Source organism: Ovis aries, chromosome X (genome assembly GCF_016772045.2).
Source record: "Ovis aries strain OAR_USU_Benz2616 breed Rambouillet chromosome X, ARS-UI_Ramb_v3.0, whole genome shotgun sequence".
Classification (NCBI taxonomy): domain Eukaryota; kingdom Metazoa; phylum Chordata; class Mammalia; order Artiodactyla; family Bovidae; genus Ovis; species Ovis aries.
This window is the reverse complement of record NC_056080.1, coordinates 20,484,742-20,497,524: the sequence shown is the minus strand read 5'-3', so window position 1 is coordinate 20,497,524 and position 12,783 is coordinate 20,484,742. Positions and strand designations below refer to the sequence as shown.

The following is a 12,783-nucleotide window of genomic DNA, read 5'->3' as shown; positions in this document are numbered from 1 at the left end:
GCGCAGCCACACTCATTTGTTTATGAATTGTCCATGGCTGCAATGGCAAAGTTGAGAATTTGCAACAGAAATCATATGGCTTCCAAAGCCAAAAGTATTTACTATCTGGCTCTTTACAGAAAATGTTTGTGATCCCTCATCTACACTTCTGGCAGCTTGGTCTGAGGTCACCTGTCATCAGCCCATATATCTATGTGTGCTATATGCTATTCTAAACATTTTAAAGGGAGAACGGAGGTATTACTATTTATGTTGAGGTATTATATACATAAAGTAAAGGCAAAATTCTATGGCATATAAAAAAATTATAATAGAACACAGTGAGGTTTTACCAAAGTATCACCTGTGCAACCACTTCCTAGATCAAGATGATGTTTCCATGCCCCCATCTCAGTCAATATCCCCCCAAACAAAGAGCATCATTATTTTAATCCTATCACTTCGACCACAAATTCATTTCCCTATCCCTGAACTTCATATAAATGGAACCACGCATTGTTTCACTGGGCATTATAAGTGAGCAGCATTCTCACACACTGTAGAATGGAGCAGTTTGTTCTTTTTCATTGCTGTATAATATCCAGTTGTATGAATATACCACAATTCATCCACCTGCTCTCCTGTTGATGGAAATTAGGTTCTTTCCGGATTTTTGCTATTATGAATAAAGCTGCTATGAACATTTATTTGGTCACTCCATGTGGCATGCGGGATCTTAGTTCCCTAACTGGGGATCGAACCTAAGCCCCCTGCAGTAGAAGCTCAGAGTCTTAACCACTGGACCATCATGGAAGTTTACCAAAATATTGTTTTAATGTATAAAATCTTCTGAGGACAAAAGTTCAAAATATCCCTTCCCCCAAGCTTCATATTATGCTGTGTATCCTGTGACTGACTGGCTATCCCAGGCATTACTGGTGGGCATGCCGGGTTTTGATATACAAAACCATGACCCTGATGATATGCTGGCACTTTTCAAATTGATCTTGTTAAATCCTATCAAAAACTCTAACCTCAACATATGGCAGATGAGGACAAGAGGGCTCAGGAAGGAGAAACACCTTGCCCAAGGTCATGCAACTGAATCAGTGGCATACAAGGTCTCTCATCAAAGTTTGGTCTCCTTACTAAAAGCAGGAAGACCAGCTCTACATTTATCACAGAGTTAGGGAAGCACAAGTTTAGGCACTAACAACCTCAGCTTCTTGTCTTCCTGTTTAACCACCTTATCAGTTCAAATATAATTAAATTATGCAATAGCTCCTGAGTATAACTTCCCATACAGCAGATTTAAGTCATTATTATTTCACACTACACTCTGTGTCTGAAGACACTGCTACCTAGCTTGACAAGGGTAGAAAAATAAGAAGCTACAAACACCCTGCAAAAATCTAAGATTGAAAGATGACCACAAGTCATAGGATTTCACATACAAGAATGGATTTGTAAAATCAAACAAACAAATAAAGAAAAACCCTACAGGTTTTCTATTTTCTGCTCAAGTCTCTACCACATGTAGAAGTTGACTTAAATGGCATAAATCAGAAAATGATAATGGGAACTGAGTGAAATTCTCATAAATCACGTTACTAAGTATAGCTACAAATAGATGTGAAACCCAATTAAACAGATGGCCACATGCTGTCAGAATCTGCCCCTAATCAATAAAGATATTCATTTTAGAAAATCACCTCAATTTTCCACTCTTCAGTGGAGCAAAAAGAAAGCAGTTGGGGGTTGAGGGGGGGTGCATCCCAGGAAACCCAGTGGGGAAATGTATAAGAAGGAACTCCACCTGTCTTCATTTGTAGTCCAGAAAATAAGAAAGAGAAGAGAGAGAAAAAGTTACCCATAGGACTCCTTGTCATCTTGCCTGAGAATGTAATTTACAATGAGAGCAAGCACTGGTCATTAGGAAAATAGAAACAGCTTGAATCTCTTAATTAAAATACTGCTTCACATTGTCCATTCCAAACTCCCTCTGCTCCTGAGCCTCATGAAACCACTCGGTTACCCTGAAATGGCTGCTTCTTCAGTAAACCTCTGATAAGATCAGCTCTTCCCAGATTAAAAAATTTTAAAAAAGGTTGAACAGGGATGAATCCAGGAGGCAAAAATATTATTAGGCATACTTAAATCCCCCAAAGAGCAGTAAGCATTCACTGACATTGGAAAGTGAATGTGGAAATATTGGTGAGGAATCTATCTCAATGCTTTTTCTGGCATAAGAACTGATCTATTACATTCACTAGAATGGTGAAAATTCTGTCTACCAATGCCAAGAAGTGATGAAAATGAGAACTGGTGAAAACACTCTGTACTTTGGAACACTCACTGTGGAAACATTGGGTGTTACCTGGTAAAGTTGAGTATTTGTGCAGTAATTCCACCCAATCATAGTATATACCTGAAACACTTGTTTCAGGGGACATGTATGAGAATATTCAGAGCAACACTGTTTAGAACAGTGAAAACCTAGGAAAAGGGAAACTCATAGCTCTGTAGAACAGATAAGTAATCTAGGGTACAGTCACACAATGGAATGTTACACAGCAGTGAAAATGAAAGTCATACTGCCACATGCTACCTGGATGAATCTTAAAAAAAAAGAAAGGGATGGAGAGGAACATAGACAAATGCAATGGCATCAGGAATGTTCTGGTTCTTGGATGTGTGGTGGGTTCATAAACATTATTTATTTTATTATATGTTTTCTTGTATACTTCATAACTTTCTGTGTTCTAGCATGCTACATATATTCTTTTCCATGTACCTAGTAAAACATTTTCTTTAAAAATAGATAATTCAAAGAATTTTCTATCACCCAATAAGTTATTCCAAATGATATAACTCATATTATATAAACAAAACCCATATTATTATAAATAGTAGCTATGGGAAACAGATGGGGAAACAGTGGAAACAGTGTCAGACTTTATTTTGGGGGGCTCAAAAATCACTGCAGATGGTGACTGCAGCCATGAAATAAAAAGACACGTACTCCTTGGAAGAAGTTATGACCAACCTAGATAGCATATTGAAAAGCAGAGACATTACTTTGCCAACAAAGGTCCGTCTAGTCAAGGCTATGGTTTTCCAGTGGTCATGTATGGATGTGAGAGTTGGACTGTGAAGAAAGCTGAGAGCCGAAGAATTGATGTTTTTCAACTGTGGTGTTGGAGAAGACCTTAAGAGTCCCTTGAACTGCAAGGAGATCCAACCAGTCCATTCTGAAGGAGATCAGCCCTGGGATTTCTTTGGAAGGAATGATGCTTAAGCTGAAACTCCAATACTTTGGCCATCTCATGCGAAGAGTTGACTCATTGGAAAAGACTCTGATGCTGGGAGGGATTGGGGGCAGGAGGAGAAGGGGACGACAGAGGATGAGATGGCTGGATGGCATCACTGACTCGATGGACGTGAGTTTGAGTAACTCCGGGAGATGGTGATGGACAGGGAGGCCTGGCGTGCTGTGATTCATGGGGTTGCAAAGAGTCGGACACGACTGAGCGATTGAACTGAACTGAAAATCTAAGTGCCCATGTAACACATGCAGCTTAGCTCTCAACTCAGAGCTATAGCAAAGCATCGTGTTGTATATTTTAAATATATACAATTTTTACTTGTCAATTATACTGCAATAAAGCTGGGGGTGGGGGAAGAAAGCAATAGCGTTTTCATAATAATAATACACTGCCAGCTAACATACTGTTAAATACTATCCCATACCAGTTCCAGTTCTGTAGACACTGTCGTTCCTCAAAGTGGCCACATGAGGGCGACACTAAAAAAAGGTGTGCCTGCTGGGAGTGGGCTATTCTCTCTGGTCAGGGAATCCTGTCAGGACGCCAGAGGACCTGCCACAAGTGGGTGGCCAGGAGGCCTCAATGAGAAGGTGGCATTCAAGCAAGGATTTGAAGGAAGATTTGATCTGCACAAACTCTGCAGATCACTTGGGGAGATTTTCCAAGGCAAAGAGAATCCCGAGTACAAATGCCTGGAAGGAAGAATATTTCATGGTCCGGGAACAGGAAGGAGGCCCGTGCGGCTGAAGCAGATGGGGGGCAAAGGCAGCTGATAACAGGCCTCAGTAACAGGCCCCACTTCAAGTAATATGGCTTGTATTCTGTGTGAGGTGGGATGCTAATAATGGGTTTTGAGCAAAGGAGGGACCTGAGACAACTGTAAAAAGCATTAAAATGGCTACAATGTTATATTTAGACTAGATCAAAGGGGGATGAGTTCAGAAGCAGGGAGGCAAATGAGGAGGGTATTAGAGGGATCCCTGGGGGAAACAGCAGGGGCGGGCCAAGGGTAGCAAGTCCTCATAAATTCCATCACCTGCATTCACCAAACAGCAAAGAGACAGGCCTAAAACCATGGGATTAGATGTGCACTTAAAATCATGGGATTAAATGTATACACCATACAAGCGAGGGCATGTGGAGACCAGAAGAGGTGCAAGGGGGGTGAAAAACCAGCAAGGGCATCAGCGGGAATAGCCTGCCCTCCCACAACAGCTCACTGCCCACGTGCACTCGGTGTCTATCATTTTTTGTCAATGTCTTCATACTTTTACTATACATGGATGGACCTGTGGACAATATATAGAACTGTTCTGCATGCTTTCCAACTCTTTTTTTATGATGTCTTCCTCCATGTACTCTCCCAAGTTGTTTTTTTCTACACACACACACAGCCTATTATTTGTGAACTTCATCCACATCACTCTGGTCACTCACTGGGCACTGCTGCACGGCATGCTCTTGTGTGAACATGGCACAAGTCATTCATTTTTTTTTTGGTGAGCCAGGTAAGCTATTCCCCTTTTGCTTCTATTATAAAGAACACTGCTATGAGCATTCTCATGGGGGCCTCCCCATGTGAGACTTCTCTAGGGCACTGCTTCCCCAAGTATGTTAGCCTCACCTGGACGGCTTAATAAAACAGATTTATGGGCTCCATATCCAGAGTTTATGAACAATAGGTCTAAAGTGGAGCCTGAGAATCTGCACTTCTAACAAGTTCCCCCTCGGGCTCTGTTGCTGATAATCACTGGACCACACTTTGAGCGACACCATTCGGGCACATGTCAAGAGCTTAAATGACATTCATGGAGATGTGCATCCATCTTTGGCTTTTCCAGGTGTTGCCCAACTGTGCAGAAAAGTGGGTGAACCAATTTACATTTCTACTAGCACTACACATCTCTGTCATCAACACTTGGTGCTGTCAGATTTTTTTTATTTGTGGCAATACGATCCTTAATAATGTTTTTAAATTATCATGGTATTTATAATTATGTACCTAATTTGTTGCTGTTGTTTAGTCGCTCAGTTGTGTCTGACTCTTTGGGACTCCATGTGCTGTAGCCTGCTAGGCTCCTCTTCAATAGGATTTCCCAGACAAGAGCACTGGAGTGGGTTGCCATTGCCTTCTCCAATGCATGGAAGTGAAAAGTGAAAGTGAAGTCGCTCAGTCATGTCTGACTCTTCACGACCCCATGGACTGCAGCCTACCAGGCTCCTCCATCCATGGGATTTGCCAGGCAAGAGTACTGGAGTGGGGTGCCATTGCCTTCTCCAAGCCCATGTACTAGTACATGTAAATAAAAGAAACTCAAGACTTTACATCCCAGGATTATTGAGACCATTTCAAAGCTTTTCTTAACAGCTTCTAAAATCTGCCCAGTTACCTACTTGTTTTTCCCATCAATCCTAGAAATAAAATAAACATCAGTAAGACCATCATGACAGAAAAGTGCAAGCTTGTTCCTTTTTCATGGCCAACATCACTGCAGTTTTATATATTATAGTTGTTTTCTTTTTTTTTAACTTAATGGTTATATAAAGCTTGGGCTTCCCTGGTGGCTCAGATGGTAAAAGAACCTGCCTGCAGTGCTGGAGACCTGGGTTGGATCCTTAGGTCGGGAAGATCCCCTGGAGGAGGGCATGGCAACTCACTCCAGTATTCTTGCCTGGAGAATTCCATGGACAGAGGAGCCTGGTGGGCTACAGTCCATGGTGTCACAAAGAGTTGGACATGACTGAGCAACTAACACTTTGTTATATAAAGCTTTCAAAAAAAACTTATAAGGTAAAGAAAATGAAGAAAGCTGGACATATAGGCAGGGAAACAAACTTTCTTCACCAACCTACCTGGTCACTTCTGGGGGAAATAAAGAATGCCCTACTCTTAAATCACAGTTCTGCCCATTTTGGAGCACATTAAGGGGACAAGGAGCCAGTACTCACGGATTTGGTTGGTGGATGCACTGTAGAAGGCATTGACAGTCGTTGGATTTGTAAACCACCTGTAGAAAGAGAAACAAACACCACCACGTGATCACCATTATCCAGGCAGGAGTGTGTGAAACACATACAAGCTGGCACAATTTATTAGCAAATAACCAGGGAACAATGAGGAAGTGAGACATGTGGGGAAATTATCACCTCAGTTAAGGGCTGTTGCTCTGCTCTATGAACAATCTCATCCTAAACCTATCTGGTTATTCACCATTACTGAAAATGGAAAAGGGTACCAGGGCTTCTGAAACAACTTTAATGAAAAATTCTCAAATCTAAAGAGATCCACCCACAGATGGAAACAGAGCAACACACTGATGTTTAGCAGGCCCTGTTCAATGGGGCCACAGGACAGCTGAGTTTTGTAGGTTGACTTGTCCATTAAAGACTTGAGACAGGTGACAACACAGAAGTCCGTGTAAAGAGAGATAATAAAGCAAAACCATGCTACCTAGAAGGTGTGCTGGCTCCCAAGGAACATTTACTGATTTAAGCACCAAAGGTTCTAATGGCTCATCCAGGCTCTGTCACTAATTAGCCAGGTTGTGGTGCACAAGTAGCCTATCTTCTGGTTCAGTTTCTCTATAACACTAAGGTACTGCACTAAGCGATCTTGGGAGTGCCGTCCAGCTATGAAGAGTCTACACTGCATTTTAAATGCACAGGAGGTTACTTAGCTTAGACTCAGCAAATTTTCTCTGTAAACAGATCGTAAACATTTAGGCATTTCCTGGACCAAGAGGCAAAATGAAGGATATTATGTAGGTTCTTCTATAGTGAGAGAAAATTGTCTATCAAGTTTTATTGATGAAAGTGAAAATATAATAATCGAGTATAATTTTTGGTAATATGGGCCTATTAATGAGAGGAAAAAATTCTTTAGTGGCAAGAGAACATTACGCTTTGAGGTTCAAGGTTAGTGCTTCCTACCATCAAACCGACTATGAACATTTATCTCTAAACATCATTCTTAGCTTCTGGGCTGTACAAAACCATGCAGCAGGCAAGATTTAGGCCTCAAGCCATAGATTGCTGACCCCTGACTTTATGCCTGTGATTTTCAGGCACTGCCCTTTATGATTAAAACCAAGCCTTTGTCTTAAGCTAAAGTACTCAAAATAAACATAAAAATCCCTTTTCAGAACAATCTTCTTACCAATTTATGTCTAAAACAGTAATTCCATCAGACTAATAATTTATGTCAGACTAACATGAAACTGGCAGGAAATCCAAGTGCTCATTCTACTTGGTCCACCCATACCTTCTCCTCTTATAAAACGCCCATGACGGTCAACTTGTTAGTATCATTAGTAGCAGTAGTGGCAGCAGCTAACACTCTCTGAGCACTTATTATGCCCTATGCACTTTCTAGCCACAGGTTAATAATTCCTAGTTTCTATGGGGGGAAAACCTATCTCACAGGAAAGGACAATGAGATTGACAAACACTATATAGTTGCACAAGGTCTAGTCTGTCTGACTTCAAAACAGTTTTCTTCACCATTATACTGGAGACAACACTGGAAATCAAGAAAGAGTGCCTCTTGTCAAAGCTGAAACCTATATTCATTTGCATAAAATATATATATTATTTGCCTTCAAATTTAGGATTCGTGTTTTAATAAACCCTAACGTTTTACACAAATTTACTGGCTGGCTTAAGAAAGCACATTTACTGAACTAATGTCAAAACTTGTAGTTAAATATGATTAAGCATCCTCCCAAAGATGTCCATGCCTTCATCTCTGGATCTTGTGGATATGCTACATTGCATGGCAAAAAGGACTCTGCAGGTGTAATTAAGGTCAAGGAGCTTAAAACAGGGAAATGATCCTAGACTATCCCAGGACCATCCCCATGGAAAAGAAATGCAAAAAGCAAAATGGCTGTCTGAGGAGGCCTTACAAATAGCTGTGAAAAGAAGAGAAGTGAAAACCAAAGGAGAAAGGGAAAGATATTCCCATTTGAATGCAGAGTTCCAAAGAATAGCAAGAAGAGATAAGAAAGCCTTCCTCAGAGATCAATGCAAAGAAATAGAGGAAAAGAACAGAATGGGAAAGACTAGAGATCTCTTCAAGAAAATTAGAGATACCAGGGGAACATTTCATGCAAAGATGGGCTCAATAAAGGACAGAAATGGGATGGACCTAACAGAAGCAGAAGATATTAAGAAGAGGTGGCAAGAATACACAGAAGAACTGTACAAGACAGATCTTCACGACCCAGATAATCAAGATGGTGTGATCACTCACCTAGAGCCAGACATCATGGAATGTGAAGTCAAGTGGGCCTTAGAAAGCATCACTACGAACAAAACTAGTACAGGTGACGGAATTCCAGTAGAGCTATTTCAAACCCTGAAAGATTTTGCTGTCAAAGTGCTGCACTCAATATGCCAGCAAATTTGGAAAACTCAGCAGTGGCCACAGGACTGGAAAAGGTCAGTTTTCATTCCAATTCCAAAGAAAGGCAATGCCAAAGAATGCTCAAACTACCACACAATTGCACTCATCTCACATGCTAGTAAAGTAATGCTCAAAATTCTGCAAGCCAGGCTTCAGCAATATGTGAAGGGTGAACTCTCAGACGTTCAAGCTGGTTTTAGAAAAGTCAGAGGAACCAGAGATCAAACTGCCAATATCTGCTGGATCATCGAAAAAGCAAGAGAGTTCCAGAAAAACATCTATTTCTGCTTTATTGACTATGCCAAAGCCTTTGACTGTGTGGATCACAAGAAACTCTGGAAAATTCTCAAAGAGATGGGAATACAGACCACCTGACCTGCCTCTTGAGATACCTATATGCAGGTCAGGAAGCAACAGTTAGAACTGGACATGGAACAACAGACTGGTTCCAAATAGGAAAAGGAGTACGTCAAGGCTGTATATTGTCACCCTGCTTATTTAACTTATATGCAGAGTACATCATGAGAAACACTGGGCTGGAAGAAGCACAAGCTGGAATCAAGATTGCCAGGAGAAATATCAATAACCTCAGATATGCAGATGACACCACCCTTATGGCAGAAAGTGAAGAGGAACTAAAAAGCCTCTTGATGAAAGTGAAAGAGGAGAGTGAAAAGTGGGCTTAAAGCTCAACATTCAGAAAACGAAGATCATGGCATCTGGTCCCATCACTTCATGGGAAATAGATGGGGAAACAATGGAAACAGTGTCAGACTTTGTTTTGGGGGGCTCCAAAATCACTGCAGACGGTGATTACAGCCACGAAATTAAAAGACACTTACTCCTTGGAAGGAAAGTTATGACCAACCTAGATAGCATACTAAAAAGCAGAGATATTATTTTGCCAACAAAGGTTTGTCTAGTCAAGGCTATGGTTTCTCCAGTGGTCATGTATGGATGTGAAAGTTGGACTGTGAAGAAAGCTGAGCACCGAAGAATTGATGCTTTTGAACTGTGGTGCTACAGAAGACTCTTGAGAGTCCCTTGGACTGCAAGGAGATCCAACCAGTCCATCCTAAAGGAGACCAGTCCTGGGTGTTCACTGGAAGGACTGATGCTGAAGCTGAAACTCCAATACTTTGGCCACCTCATGCAAAGAGTTGACTCATTGGAAAAGACCTTAATGCTGGGAGGGATTGGGGGCAGGACGAGAAGGGGACGACAGAGAATGAGATGGCTGGATGGCATCACCAACTCGATACACATGCATTTGGGTGAACTCTGGAGTTGGTGATGGACAGGGAGGCCTGGTATGCTGCGATTCATGGGGTCGCAAAGAGTCGGACACAACTAAGCAACTGAACTGAACTGAACTAATCCCAGGCTAGCCTTATCTAATCACGCACATCCTTAAAAATGAGGAACCTTCTCTGGCTTGAACCCTAGAGATGCAATTGGAAAGAAAGTAAGAAGAGATGTTGCAGAACAAAAAGTTGGAGAAATTCCAAGGGCAAGGTGGATTTGACATGCTGTGGCTGGCTGTGAGAGGCAGGGGCCACAGCAAAGAGCAGACAGAGTCCTCTAGGGGCCAAGAGCGGCCCCCAGCTGACAACCAGCAAAGAAGTAAGAACCTCAGTTCTACAACCAGAAGGAACTGGATCTGCCAATGCTTGAAAGAGACCGGAAGAGGGGTCTCCCCAGGGGCTCCTGCTAAGAGCCAAGCCAGCTGACATCCTGATTTCAGCCTTATGAAAACTGGAGCTGAGAAACCAGCCAAGCCATCCCACATTTCTGACCTACAGAACTGTGAGAGACCACATTTGTTTGGTTCTGAATTGCTGATAAGGTTGTGATAATTCATTACAACAGCAATGGGAAACTATTACACAAAGAATCCAGCATTTTTATGTCTGCTCTGAGTCAAGAGGGAAGAATCCAGATGCCTCTCAACTTGGCTTCTAAATCACACTGAGCTGAACCACAGCATGTATCAAAGATGAAATGTATTCCTAGAACTCATCTCTACAACTCCCCTCCCTTTAGCAAAGAATAAACTTTCAAAACATTAGGGTAAGAGCCATGTAGAAACAATGTTTCTAACTTCTAGGGGACAAAGGCAGATAAAACAAAGAAATCAAACAACCAGATGGAGCCTGATGGGGCCTCTGAAGCTTCAGTAAGAATTACTAAAACATTTTGTATGAGATGCATGATCGAACCTTTCCTGATTTCCCAGAGTTCCCTGACTCTAGGACGTATTTGGAGCCTTAGAGATATTAAGCAGCTGTACTAACAGAGCCTACCAGTTGTGGATGCTATTATTTCTTCTCCTGGGATAGTACCCATACCAAGTCTGTCTTTAGATATTTTGTATATCTCCCTAATTATATCTGAATATATCATATATTTAGTTGTACTATTCTCCAATATAACATGACCTGTCTTGGTTTTAATACCTGTTTGTAATTTTTTTATATTCTTCTCATTAAGAAGTGGACTCAAGTTTTCTCCTCTTGATTATAGGCTAGCCTTTGTGACTCTCTTCTAAAGCATAAAATGCAGCAGAAATAATACCACATGACTTCCAGCAATCAGAGAAGAAAAAGAAATAAAAGGAATCTAGATTGGAAAAGAAGAAGTAAAACTCTCACTGTTTGCAGATGACATGATCCTCTACATAGAAAACCCTAAAGATACCACCGGAAAATTACTAGAGCTAATCAATGAATATAGTAAAGTGGCAGGATATAAAATTAACACACAGAAATCCCTTGCATTCCTTTACACTAACAATGAGAAAACAGAAAGAGAAATTAAGGAAACAATTCCATTCACCGTTGCAATGAAAAGAATAAAATATTTAGGAATAAATCTACTGCAATAAAAAGAATAAAACATTTAGGAATAAATCTACCTAAAGAAACAAAAGACCTATATATAGAAAACTATAAAACACTGGTGAAAGAAATCAAAGATGACACAAATAGATGGAAAAATATACCATGTTCATGGATTGGAAGAATCAATATAGTGAAAATGAGTATACTACCCAAAGCAATCTATAGATTCAATGTAATCCCTATCAAGCTACCAACAGTATTTTTCACAGAGCTAGAACAAATAATTTCACAATTTGTATGGAAATACAAAAAACCTCGAATAGCCAAAGCAATCTTGAGAAAGAAGAATGGACCTGAAAGAATCAACCTGCCTGACTTCAGACTATACTACAAAGCTACAGTCATCAAGACAGTATGGTACTGGCACAAAGACAGAAATATAGATCAATGGAACAAAATAGAAAGCCTAGAGATAAATCCACACACCTATGGACACCTTATCTTTGACAAAGGAGGCAAGAATATACAATGGAGAAAAGACAATCTCTTTAACAAGTGGTGCTGGGAAAACTGGTCAACCACTTGTAAAAGAATGAAACTAGAATACTTTCTAACACCATACACAAAAATAAACTCAACATGGATTAAAGATCTAAATGTAAGACCAGAAACTATAAAACTCCTAGTGAAAAACGTAGGCAAAACACTCTCTGACATAAATCACAGCAGGATCCTCTATGACCCACCTCCAAGAATAATGGAAATAAAAGCAAAAATAAACAAATGGGACCTAATTAAACTTAAAAGCTTTTGCACAATGAAGGAAACTATAAGCAAGGTGGAAAGATAGCCTTCAGAATGGGAGAAAATAATAGCAAATGAAGCAACTGACAAAGAATTAATCTCAAAAATATACAAGCAGCTCAATTCCAGAAAAATAAATGACCCAACCACAAAATGGGCCAAAGAACTAAATAGACATTTCTCCAAAGAAGACAAACAAATGGTTAACAAACACATGAAAAGATGCTCAACATCACTCATTATCAGAAAAATGCAAATCAAAACCACAATGAGGTACCATCTCACACCAGTCAGAATGGCTGCTATCAAAAAGTCTACCAAAAAAAAAAAGTCTACAAACAATAAATGCTGAAAAGGGTGCAGAGAAAAGGGAACCCCCTTACACTGTTGGTGGGAATGCAAACTTGTACAGCCACTAAGGAGAACAGTG

At 40.6% G+C, this 12,783-nt stretch overlaps 1 protein-coding gene across 1 annotated transcript in view; it reads right to left on the bottom strand.

Moving 5' to 3' along the window:
* PHEX (phosphate regulating endopeptidase X-linked) overlaps positions 1-12,783 on the bottom strand; it is a 207,919-nt gene that overhangs the window by 40,972 nt on the left and 154,164 nt on the right. Inside the window, exon 15 of the mRNA XM_004021961.6 lies at positions 6,255-6,313. Within this exon, the coding sequence (XP_004022010.1) occupies positions 6,255-6,313 (59 nt within the window). The remainder of the gene's footprint in view (positions 1-6,254; positions 6,314-12,783) is intronic.